A 13,304-nucleotide genomic window follows, 5' to 3' on the forward strand; every position below is an offset into this window, starting at 1 on the left:
GAGCTGAACATACAGAGGGCGGAGGTGACTTAAAAGAGGGACTGCTTTTCTATGTATTTAGTTTGAGAAAAAACAGAACTTAAGACTTGCCATCCAATAACTTTTAGCTGCATCTCTTCTCCAACTCCAACATGCCTGAATCAATTGATATGTTGTAATGACAAAAAGCTAAACAGTGTTTTTAATCAATGGATGTGTTGGACTATGAGAGGGAGCCAAAAATTGACCAATCTGTTGCTGTCCACATATTTTATTTATCATTTATATCCACTGCAATGCACTTTACTGCCTCAAGTCTTCAGCAGTTTCTCTTATGATTTCCATTGTCCCGAAGCCTGATCTCTGCTTGTTTCCTGGCTTAGATTTTCTTTGTTCTGCGGGTTGCAGTTTGAAGTTCTTCACCTTCAACCTTTAAAAGGAAATGTCTCAGAATCAGTGATGGAAGTTGTTTTGTGTCTTATCAGCAAACCACCGTAGAGGAGCAGAGTCGCATCATGCAGCTGGAGGAGGAGCTCGCCCTCCGAAGGGCTGAGATCAAAGACCTCCAGGTTCAGCTCAGACGGGTCGACGTGAGCTCCCAACAGGAGGTCCCGGGGACCGACGCCAAGCCGGAGACCGTGCTGCTGCGTGAACAGCTACTGACGGTGGGCCGCGAGCACCACAAGGAGAGCAGCGAGCTCAAAGAAAAATACGAGACAGCGTTGGCGGCAAGCCAGCAGGAGGTGGAGTCACTGAGGACGGTTGTGGAGAAACAGAGCGCTGAGATCGGCGAGATGAAGCAGAAAGTCCAACAAGCCACCAGGGAGAACGTAGAAATGATGGACTCCTGGAAGGTACTCTCTTACTGCTTGGTCTTCAGATTGTAGAGCTTAAGGTAGAACAACAGCAACATTTCCTTACTTATTACTTCAATGGCACTTTCTTGATGTCAGCCTAAGTGTGACTTGTTTTGATTTTTGCACAGACTAAGTTTGACATGTTGGTGACTGACCATCAACGATCCTTGGAGGAGCTGAAGGCATCACTGAGCAGAGGTCAGTCTGCTCCACAAGGCCAGGAGCAAGACGCCCAGGAACTGAGGACCACTCTGGAGAGTCTAAAGATGGAGCACCAGCTGGAGGTGGAGAACTTGAAGGCCAAACACAAGATTGAAGCCGCCGTTCTGATCAAGGAGCGCGAGGATCTCTTCAATCGCCTTCAGGAGGCCAGAGACCAGCTGAATGAAGGAAGGTCTGACATGGAGACTCAGAGCAGCAAGGCGGCGCTGAGCGAGGCCTCCCAGAAGCTGCAGAGGGCGGAGGCTCAGCTGGCAGAGATGGAGCTGCTCCAAGTGGAGCGGGACAAAACAACAACAGAGCTTCGAGACAGACTGGAGCTGTCAGAGAAGAAGATGACGGACTACCAGGCCCTGCAGAAGGCCCAGGCTGAGAGCCAGGAGGAGATCCAGAAACTGGAGGAGAAGCTGAGGGTGACAGCAAACCAGCTGCAGGCTGTGCAGGCAGACCACTTTAAACCTCACGATGCAAATGTAAGCAGCTGAGGAGAAGATCTGAGCTCACCATTACTCTGCTTTACCCTCATGTCGAATGTTTTTACAGCTCTTTGTTCTGTTTCAGATGATAGAAGATAATGAAATTTCAGATGAGAAGAAGAAACTGAAACAGAATATTGAAGGTATTTATATCCATTTAGCAGTAGGTTATCTTTTGCAACATAAGAATTTTCTTGATAGCACTTGTTAGATTGGTAATGATCTTTTAAAGTACTGCATGTATGAAAACAGATGGAATCTTGATAGAACAGAGAAAACTGATTTGCATTGCAGGCGCAATTAATTTTATATGTCTGCCTTCATAAGTATGCAGAACATATGCTCATAATCAGTAAGTGCAAAACATTGGGAGGAGTTTATACAGATGTAATGACTGCAATGTGATTTATTAAACCTGAACCAGGATACAGGAGTTGTGCTTGCTTCTACGTTTAGCATGTTTAAAAAGCAGGCGCAAACTGACTCGCAACAATTTCTGCAGTCGCTGTGGCAAGAATGAGGCATGGATGTAATGACAGAAGATGTTTTTGTCAAAATATCTGAAACATTTAAAAAGTGGAAAATAAAAATATCAATTTTGATTTGGCCCAGAAAAAAATGATGCAGTTTTTATTCGTCCGCTGCATGTTCAACAAATCCTGAAGCAAAAGATGAGTTAAGACATGTTAATGAGGGGGACTACTAACAGGATTTATGCAATGAAAGCTTTTTTTTTTGTCTTCAGAAACAATGGAGAAGTTGATGAAAAGGGAAAAAGAAGTCTTCACACTCTCTTCCCAGGTCGAAGCTCTGAAAACACAGAGTGGAGGTAAATGTTGTTGAGCTCTGATGGTCTTCATTCTTTTTCACATTATACACAGATGCTATATCTCAATTAAAATAAGGACTTTAACATATTTTACAAAAATGTTGATTTCTTTCTTGTTTAGATGTTGAAATGATATTTAATGTTACTCAAGCACATTTACAAATAATAAAAAAAATAGAATATTATGAAACGTTCAATTTTGTTTTGTCAGCCATTCCAGGAAGTGAAACTCGTATATTGTGTAGCTCTGCTACACAAAGAGTGAAATACTTCAAGAATTTATATGTAACAATTGGAAATGAAAAGCTGAAATTCAAATTAAAATATGACATCATATGAGAAATTATATTTTGAGCAGAAATGTCAAGCTTCTGGAAAGTTTGTTCATATTCAGTATTTTCTCTCAGCTTTCTATGAACATGCTTGAATACAGAACTCTGAAGCAGCTTCATTAGCAGGGTGTGGCGTTATGGAGGATGTTAATAACTGTCCAGACAACAGTTTTCTCCACTATTAAAGAAAGCTCTGCTGGTTTTTTGAGTTAGCTAAGGATTTAAATATTTCATTTTTTCACAATATTCTAAATTTGTGATTGTCAAAATTTTGTGTTTGCATAATCTGTTAGCCATAATCATCAAATTGCATCTATATAAGATGAGCTTCATCTCCTGAAAATGGTTGACAAAAATATTTGACTCTCACGATATTCTAATTTCGGATATGAGCATTGCATGTGTTTCTAACCACTGACAGAGTTCATGCTGCGGTTCTTTGCTTCTTTGGAGTTTCTTTCTTTTGATCTTTTCAGAAAAATCTTTTGAACAGCTCTGTGACATCAAACAGACTCAAAATGTGCTCGACCCAGCTCAGATAATCAAACTGGCGCCCTCTGAAGAATGGTCTTAAATCATTTATGGAGAAAAATAAGGTTTAAAGGGGCTGTCTCTCACAGGATAAAATTCATTTTTATTGTTTTAATATTTATTTTAGAATCTAAACTTCACGGTGGGACAAACAGGAGAAAATCTCATTACTTCTGATTTTGTGTTAGAGGTCAGAGTAATGGTAATAATGGTGAAAAATAGCTTTTTGATTGAGGTTCTGACACATACTTAGGAGAGGGATTTAAACATAAGCTAACATATTATTCCTCTTCGGAAAGCATTGTCATCAAGAGACAAAGGTAAAGGGATAATTATCCTAAGGAAAGCATATATTTAACCTGGCTTGTTCTAGTTTAGTGGCTGGCTAACATACAAACCACACTGCATCAAGTTCTTTTCAAATATAACTTTATTTTCCTTCTGCATTAGCTCTGGAAAGTAAAGTTCGCTCTGGGGAAAAGAAATTTGAAGCTTTAGCCAAGGAGAAGATGCGTGTGGAGGCGGAGCTGGAGGCCATGACCAAGAAGTCCCATGATGCATCAGGGCAGCTGGTCAGCATAAGCCAGGAGCTGCTGAAGAAAGAAAGGTAGCTGCTGGATTGATTTTTCAATCTCCTCCAGGACTCACTGGATAACTGATGAGAAAAATCAGCAGAACTGTATGGGGAGTAAGAAACGTTTTCCCATCAGTTTGATAGAGATGACTCACTTGGAAACAGATAATTTATTGATTTTATTGTGCTTATTGTGACCCAGTGACAGGTCTTCTGATTTAAAGCAAGATTTTCTCAGAAAGGAAATGAACTCCATAGACAGTAAAACTCACCGAAATGGATTTATAAGAGTGATGGGCGGTAATAATCTTTAAAGCAACTGAAAGAAGCTGCTGTTTTTATTTTTTTAGTTGCAGTATAGAAACTGTAATTAAATATTATTTTGAATAACAGTATTATTTCAGTAATTAATTAATTCTGTATGTATTAACTTTTCAAATCTTTATTGCTGTTAATTGTGGTGTTTTTCTTCTTAGACCTGATAAAAACAGGACAATTAAGATCAGAATATTAATCAGATCTGTAAAAAACATTTTTAATAAATGTGGACTTCCCTGCTGAACGGTTGTTATTTTCAATTCTTACTTTTAATCAGACAAACAAGCCTCATCGAAATGCATATTTTAATTTATCGACTGTTTGCTCAGTTCATCAGTAGTCTGGATTTATTTTATTTGAAATCTATTTGTTTTAGGGGTTTTTGCCTCAAAAATAAAATGGAGACAGACCACATGTAGAAAATTATTATATTCTTATATTAATACTAATAATTTTATCCAGAAAATGAGCACAGTTTGCATCTGGCTTAAAGTGGAAACATGTGGATGTGTTAACTGAATATAAGAACTTTTATCATCCTTGGCGTTTTAAATCTAATTAATAATGATGTTTTTGTAATACTTTTGCTGTTTTGTGAATTGTAATGTTTTTCTCTTTGCTCCAGGAGTCTGAATGAACTGCGGGTGTTACTCCTGGAGTCCCACCGCCACTCTCGGGACGTGGAGAAAGACCTGAGCCGAGAGGTGCACAAGGCTGAGTGGAAGGTCAAGGAGCAGAAACTTCAGGACGACATAAAGACCCTGAGAGAAAAACTGCTTCTGCTGGTGAGAACAAACAATGGCTTTGATTTAATATCACACTAATCGAAATGAATCGGAATGACTCCAAGAGCACCAGTAATATTTTTTTATCTTTATCTACTGTTCTTGGCAATTTGTTGGAAACTGTTTTTGTCGTGAATTAATTTTTCAGAAACAAACATCCCATAGAAGAAAATATGTCCATCTTCTTTTTTCAAAACTTCATTTTTTTCATTTAAAATAAGAAAAAAAAAATATAGGCTGGATTAAATATTAAATAAAGGTAGCTGTTAAGAAATATTAAAAGCCTGTAAAATGATTAGTAAATGTTCTTTGTTGTACTTCAGAACAAACACAAAATTTTACCAAGTTTTTTAGTCTAATTTCTAGTGCAAGTATCTTTACACACTTGTAATAAGACAAAGCACTATTCCCACAAGAACGTTATTTCACTTCCAACAAGACCTTCCCTCATATTACTAGTGAAATAATCTTCCAGTGGAACTGCTTATTCATCAATATTAAGGAATTGTTGACTTAAATCAAGCTTACCGGAAAAACTATTTGTAAGTTAATTTTGTCTTATTTCAGGTGTGCTTAGATATTTGCTCTAGAAATTTGACTAAAATATTTTGTAAGATTTTGTGTTTTTTCAGTCAACCTGTACTGTTTGCCCTAAATTACCACAGGGACGTTTAATAATCATCTTTCAGACTTTTATTATTTAATAACAGCAATATTTCAGTCAATTGTTATTTATTGTGGATCCTAACCTACAGAAATGGAGGTTTAGAACTGAGCTAGATGTCAAAGTGTTTACTTTGGTTGTTAAAGCTCATAAGACATATACTTGGTCAATTTACGGTTGTTTTGTTGGAGGCTACTCAGTGTCTCTGTTTGATGAAATATTGGCACTGTTATCTTACCCTGTTTCCTCTCCACAAAACCGGCGGGAAAACCATAGCAACCACTAACTCAGTTTTTATATCTCACATGCTTCTCCATTTTTCCCAGGATTTCTAAATCTTCTAAAACAGCAACAAATGGACGTTTTTATCACAGCAATAACTATGTCTCCTACCATGACATAGATTGAATTTAAAAGTATGTTATAAAATATCAAAATTAGTAACTATAAAACAGAAATGATCGGTTATTCTTGGATTTTGGGTTCCTGTAATCTCTGACATTCTGTATCCAGCAGGTTTACTACCATTGGCTTATATTAATTATTCATCTCATGTGCGTTTGCTTTTCAGGGAAGGGAGCGGTTGTCTCCTGACCACAGGCGGTACTCTATGCTCGACCCGTCAGCTCTGGACTCGGAGGTTAGCCGCCTGCGCCAGCGGCTGCTCAACACTGAGGACGCCCTGAGGAACGCCTTGGAGCACAACCAGCAAGTCGACAAGCTTGTCCAGGCCATGCGAAGACATCCAGATAAGAGCCAGGTTAGAAAGGAGTATGCATGTTCTTTCAAGAAGCTTCGTCTGTGTTAAAAGCTGGAGAGTGGATTGCTTGTTGTCAGTTGGGGGAATTTGAATGGGAAGCAAAGCTAGTTAGAAGATTTGCAAAAGTCATCCACATTCTGACTGTTTTTTTGTTTTTTAGCTCTTTTCCTATTCAAATCAATAGGAAAGTAGACCAGAACATGTGCATTAACATCTTGTAGAAGAAGACAATTTTGTCAGAAAAAACAAGACTGTAAAATGAGCCGAGCCCAGACTTAGCAACACAAGCTGAGCTCCAACATGGTTGGTCAGCTGGTTCTACTGCTGTGTGCGCTGTACAACTGCTGCTGGAAAAGTGTTTTGTTGTTGATGTGCCATCCAGAAACCACTTGCTGCATTGTTGTTGGTTGTGCAGGAAGTGCCACTAGTGCTTTTCAAAGATGTATAGTTCTATAACTGGGCAATTGTTCACAGCCATTTTTATGTAATATTGTAAATGTTGGGGGGCGTGGCCAGCAGTAGCAGTATGAAGGGCTAGTTTAATCATTCAAACACCGATTTGCTTTGTAAATGCTAAACATTATCATGTTATGTAGCATTGCTTCCTAAGGTGCATTTTCATTCAAATTTTTCATATATGCTCTACGAAAAAAATTGTGAATAAGTCGGAGTTAAATTCCACAGAAAAATCCTTGATTATCGACCCGAGAATTGGCAGGGGTCCTGTGTAATGTCGTTACCAGGCAGATTAATTAAAATTCACTCAAATATATCTGAAGTCAGGCACTTTCATAGGGCACTGGATGTTTAAATGTTCTGCTCAGACATTTGTCTACATGTATAATTTCTGTTTGTTTGGGGTTTTTTTCAGGTTCTTGGTGCAAATTCGGCGAATGGAATTCATCACCAGGAATCAGACAGCACTCAAGAGGTTGTTGTTGTTTTCTACTGAAATGTTATTTATCCTTAATTTTTATTTAATTACCTGAAAACAAATAAATTAATTAAAAATTAAAAAGAAACAGGAGAGGGCAGTAAACATACACGATGGGAGCCATTGACAAACCCAGAAATATTTTGTCTGTTACTCATTGCCATCTCACATCTAAGCATCAGAAAGTAGAAGTGGTTTTGCTCTCTTGCTAAAACCAAATGCTTTCAACTTTCTTTTCTAGAAACAACACTGATGGAGGCAGCAGCGATGATGGGGTGGGCGACTCCAACGTGAACCCAGACTGACGTTGGGACCTGCAGACGGGAGCAGAGCGTCTCCCGTCAAATGCCTGAAAAACTTTTCCGTTTACAGTCAATGAATACCAAAACAGTGAATTTATATGTTGTTGCAGAATGCACCTAATAGCCAATCACGAAGATCACTTAAAGTACTATAAAGTATGGGACATGAAGAGATATTATCAGTGAAATAACTGCTGAGAACTCAAGAGAATGGCAGCTTTGGATGCTTTACAGTAGTTAGAAAGCTTCATTCAACAAGTCAGCGAGAACTTCTATTTTGAAGGAAGAGCTATCTGACTGACTCTTGGTCGCTTTCTTTGTTTTATTTATTGCTGTTATTTTTGACATTTTGCTTTCTAATAATCCTCTGTACTGCTCGAAGAAACACCCGAATTCTGACGTTTCTATTAGATTCTGACTCAAGCTGATGTCACCGAACTGTAAAGGTCAAAACTCCCTGTGTAGCGCACACAAGCAACAGAAATGTTATCTCTTTTTAATCCCTTCATGATTGTAGTCAGGTTGTATGCATTGTATAAATTTTAGATGTCCCTTTTATAACATCCCTATGAATGAACCAAGTGTGGCCCAAATAGAACAGAACAGAATTTGCAGCGTATCCTTTTTTTAAAATCAGTCGCAACAAAAGTGCAGAAACAACCAACAAGTCACTCCAACCTAAATAAACAGAGTTACCAGGAGCAACTATGTGTCTTAATATAAACGTTAAATGCCTTTTCCATCCTTTCAGTGCATTATTATGAAACAACAAGCCAGCAGTGGAAAGCATCAGTATGCTTGCAGTTGTCTGATATAAACCCACTGGGAACTGTAGTGAAACACCACAGTGGAGTTTTCTGATGTGGATTTAATGCTCTTGTGGACCAGCGGTGGGAGAACCAGTAGAACCAGCACCAGAGGACAGAAGTTTTCATTTGGACTGAAGGAGTTGTGTAAAATCAGGCACATAATGTCACTATGACTACATTCACACATAAACAAGCCAAATCCGACTTTTCACTGCAGTCTGAACGGCTCATTTCCAATCCTCTCACCCCGCAAAATATCAGATTTGTGCCACTTTCATATGTAGTAATATATCGGATACGTGTCTGATTGTTTTCAAAGCGTCTGCAATCTGAACGGTTGTGTTGTATTTCATCCAACTTTTACGTCTTTGACTCCCGTCGTAATTCTGTACCAGATGATGATGATGATGATGAAGGCACCTGGCTTTTATTTTAATTGTCCACTTCCAGCTGTCAGCAAATCCATTTGCATATTTGCCAAATATTTTTGGTCTGTACTAAATATTTAGTTTTAAGCTAAATATTTAGCTCAATGACAAAATATTTAGCTTGATAAATAAATATTTAGCTCACTAACTAGATCTTTAGTTTTGTTTAGAAACTAAATGGTTAGCTTGCTTACTACATTTTGAAGTTAGCATTTATACATGAATTCTAACTGTATAGCAAATTTACACCAAATTTTTGGTGTAAATTTGGCTATGAAAAATGAACCCCGATCCCCTCCCCCTCGTCTTTATGCCAGGCTAAAGACCAAACTTCTTGTTGTTTACTTTTGACTGTGACTTTCCAATCAGGACTCCATATCAGTCCACTTGTCCATGGACAAGTTTCCAATAAAACCAAATCAGAAGCTGATCACTCACCCCAATCCTGAATCCCTGGACTGGTCACCACTACTGCCGTCGTATCTTCAGTTAAAAATGTTGGTTGTGCATTTGCATTGAATGGCACTCAGTACTACCTACCTACTAGCATTGTCGAGAGAGACATTGACATTATTCTTGGTATTATGGTTTGGGGGGCCACAGGAGCCAGGTTCTCCCATGTTTCTTCTCAGCTTCAGATCCAGTGAAGATTTTCTGGATCTTAAGGGTCCAGCTACATGTGCTGGAGTGGTAGCATTGACTGTATGACTCTTGATTTGTATCAAATTATTTCTTAAATTTGCCCCACTCACATCTGTGAGCTCGTGCTGCCAACTCGGTTATCCATGTGGTCAGATACTGTAGTCACTGCATTATGGCTACACATGAGCTTTCCACTGGTTAATTTCCCACCACTCTGTGGTCGTCTAGCTCTTTTTGTCAATGGCTGTACAAAGTTAGAGAAACTACAACTTGACTGAAATGCAGTTATGATTGTGAAAAAGTATTCTGGCTTTGCTTCTTTTGTCACATTTGAATGTTTCAGACCATCAAACTAATTTTCATATCAGACTGAGATAACCTCAGGTGTATCAGGCGTTTTGCTGACATAGGGGGAATTTTTGAAATGTGTGCTGTTTTACACATCTTACTGGTGCAGTATTTCAGAAAAAAGAAGATTATGCTAACTTGGTAGTGGAAGTAGTTTGATGGTCTGGAACTGTCAAACTAGACAGACAATTGTAATTGTGATTTATTAAGTGCATACTTTTGGCTCCCTAAAAGAAAATCCCAAAGGAAAATGTCCAGGCCAATTTAGATGATGTACCAAGACCGTAAACAAGCCGTCGATGTTCTAAAACTGTCCCTTGTGGCTAACTTTAAACAATAAAGGGCCAACAGTGTGGCAGTTGATATCAACCAAGTACAATCAGTTATTAGACATCACATTTTCATGGAGGCCAGGTTGGTTTGGACAGGTACTTTCCCATGTCATCATTTGAAAACTGATTTTCAAAGACTGACCACTGCCTATTCACAGTTTAATATTCACAGCTTTACTATGAAACGTAACTGCAAATTATTTGCGAGATATTTGCCTGTTCTATTTAGTTTTTTGTAAATATTAACAGAAATTGAAACTGTGGAAGCTGAAATACCTCAGCACAATACCACTAGACTTGCTTACAGCTCTCGTTTGCAGAGCAGCCAATCCGGAAGCATCATTCATTTTCCTTGGTGCTGATTGCCTGTACCACCATGAACTGAGATAAGGAAATCATTTGATGTTTGATCCTGCTGTAGTGCTACGACGGCTTCCATTGTGTGTATTGATACACATTTAAGTATATTTGGTGTCCGAACTATTAAAATAAGCAATTGTAAATGTTTTTAGAGGGGATTTCCAGTATTTGCAAATAGCGGCCATAAAGTACATACCATAATTTACTAGTTTATAAATTAAATTATACACTACTGAAATCTTGTCGTTTTCTCTGTCCTCCTTTGGAAATAAAAAGAAAAAAATCCAATCAACAGATGCGGATCTTTAATCTCAAAAACATTTTGGTGTGACAAAAAACAGCAAAAACTGAAAAAATGTCTAACTTTGGGAATACTTTTTCACAGCGATGTACCTCTGCAGGATTGATATAAAAAAAAAAAACAGTGTTGAATAAATACACTACATCTTCCTTTGTTATACTATTTTTAGGTGGTTGCTGAAGGATGCTTTTGAGTTCGTCCTTAAAATCAAAGTTGCTTGGACTTGGGATGCAAAGAATTATGACAAACTGTCAGAAGTTGATTAGTTCATCCCAATTAACTAAAAATGTCCACTTAAACCTTATTTTATTGTTGCAGTGTGGCCGCCATCCAGAAGAGGGCACCGAAGGTCGTTATTGAAAGTGAATTAAAGATGGCGGGGTATTCCAGTACAGGATAAAGAAACGGGCCAGAGGGTCTCTGGTGTGTGATTTAAAGATTATGCGGTTCTTTTTTGTTACAAGACAAAAATCTGGGTTTTAAAAAAGTGGCGACTTATCAAGTAATTGTTAATTGATCAATAAGAACAATTAGCTTCAGATTAACTCCCTAATTGATAACTTGCATCCCCAGCTTGGACAGAAGGTGGGTGATGATGATCCTGGAAAGCCTACAGAAGAGGGCCGTCCTTCAAAAAACACAAATTATTGTAGTAATTCTTCATTTACGGTGGACTCTATCAACACAGATCTCATCCATTTAGTAATTCATGATGTTTTGTTAAAATGGCAGCCAACATGAGCCCATTCTTGTGCTGTATTATTAGAAGTATACCTGCAGTGCTTTACTGACCCCTGAAGGGCTGCCACACAAACTGAAACCCAAACAAACAGACAGACAGATGTGGGATGATGAAACTCACCCAGCCTCTGATTAACAACACGAGGCTCTTGTTTTGCGCTTATGCTGTAAAGTCTTCCAGAAATTGATTTATCCATGTCTCATCTGAAGCAGAAGTTTGTTTTGTGGGTTTGCTGGAGACATGAACCCATATTACATGGCAGCATAAAGTTGAATTTATGCTGCCTTGCATTAATACAACTGGATGTATCTGTATTTGGCCTCCTCCGCTTGCACCCTTTGGATTATTGCTGCAACAGTTTTGGGGATTCAGTCATTAAATATTAACAATGTGACTGAGAGTCTGTCAGTTTTGTGTGCTTGTTTTTGGGCTCTGGGTTGCTTACACAGTCCAATCTGTTTTTTGCTGAGTTTGAGCAACTGAAACAATATTCACAGAATTTATTCCACAGCAAAACACTTTCTATGAAGCTGAACTTGTGATGCAGATGTTAATCCAAATCTGAGTTTATTATTATCCCCAAATGTGTTTTCCTGGTGGTAAATTTAAAGCACCCAGTAAGAGAATGTTTATTTTTCATTTCATTTCCTGGAGACATTTCCTCGTATCACTTTTATTTGTTGGCCTGGCAAAATGTCAGCTCTTATCTATGTGTCCCAGTTTTTAAAATGTGAGGGCAAATTAGCAACATTTAAACAGCTTATGTTTTGACATAAAAAAAAAAAAAAAAAAAAAAAAACAAGCAGGCCAGGCTAACGTCCAAAAACATTATGTGAAAAATAAAATAAGATTTATTATGAGTAAAGTTTGTACTTTGTTGATGGGTTAAACCACAGTAATAAATTTTCTTGTGGATCAACAATTTCTATTTATGTCCATTAACTTTACTGTACATTAAAAGCCAGATTGTGTTCACCGAAACCACTTAGAACAGGTGCTAATCCTAAAAATAATTTAAAAACTCCACTACTATCCCATTATGTCTGCAATCAATGCAGAGGCATATTTAGTCATACCGGGCCCCTCTTTTCATTTTTATCACTCTTGTCTAAGACTTCATGTTGTGTATTATTGTTGGTGAGTACTTTCAACCTGCAATGGGATTTTGACATCCAATCTTCAAAAAGGTGTTTCTAACTTTTTAGAAGAAAAAAACATTTTAAAAAATGTGTTTTGGAAAAGCTCTACAGTGAGGGGATTGGATTTAACTGTAATGTATTAAATATGGAAACAACAGTTCTTAAATTCAAAGTCCATCCCAATTCATTTTAAATAGTTGTTAGAAATAGGTTAGTGGGACTCAAAACTTATCATGGAGGAGAAATTGTCATTAAGATGTGCACATGTTTTGAATGTTCAAAAATACATTTATTTTCATTACACCACAAGAGTTCTAGCCTATTTTAAACAGTTAATGCATATTTTATAAATGCAGTATTGGAAATAATTTTACTTTCAAAGTGCAAAATTTGTAAAGTATAGATCAGAATATGACGACCGATGATAATAACTGAGCAATAAAGACTTGGAGTAGAAGTGGGAAGTAGATAATAATATATTTATGAGTACAGAAGGGTCAAATATCAGTGATAAAAACCTGAAAATCAAAATTTATGGAATAGTGCAAAATCAATTAGTTGAACTCAAAATGAATGGGAAGCACTGCTCTTGACAAATTGTCAGAACTTTCAGAATTCATCTAAATATTAAAATTGTGGCTCA

The 13,304-nt window shown here is 37.7% G+C and overlaps 1 protein-coding gene across 3 annotated transcripts in view; it reads left to right on the top strand.

The window, feature by feature from the left end:
• Positions 1-11,916, top strand: part of clip2 (CAP-GLY domain containing linker protein 2) — a 37,073-nt gene extending 25,157 nt beyond the window's left edge. For all 3 annotated transcript variants that reach the window (XM_055046588.1, XM_055046590.1, XM_055046591.1), the window contains 9 exons: positions 465-833; positions 965-1,528; positions 1,617-1,674; positions 2,277-2,360; positions 3,674-3,830; positions 4,741-4,900; positions 6,136-6,324; positions 7,196-7,255; positions 7,500-11,916. In XM_055046588.1, the coding sequence (XP_054902563.1) occupies positions 465-833; positions 965-1,528; positions 1,617-1,674; positions 2,277-2,360; positions 3,674-3,830; positions 4,741-4,900; positions 6,136-6,324; positions 7,196-7,255; positions 7,500-7,511 (1,653 nt within the window). In that variant the 3' untranslated portion in view covers positions 7,512-11,916. The remainder of the gene's footprint in view (positions 1-464; positions 834-964; positions 1,529-1,616; positions 1,675-2,276; positions 2,361-3,673; positions 3,831-4,740; positions 4,901-6,135; positions 6,325-7,195; positions 7,256-7,499) is intronic.
• Positions 11,917-13,304: the final 1,388 nt, after the last annotated feature.

The sequence above is a fragment of the Poeciliopsis prolifica genome, unplaced genomic scaffold, assembly GCF_027474105.1.
Source record: "Poeciliopsis prolifica strain line A6 unplaced genomic scaffold, Auburn_PproV2 SCAFFOLD024, whole genome shotgun sequence".
In the NCBI taxonomy this organism is placed as follows: domain Eukaryota; kingdom Metazoa; phylum Chordata; class Actinopteri; order Cyprinodontiformes; family Poeciliidae; genus Poeciliopsis; species Poeciliopsis prolifica.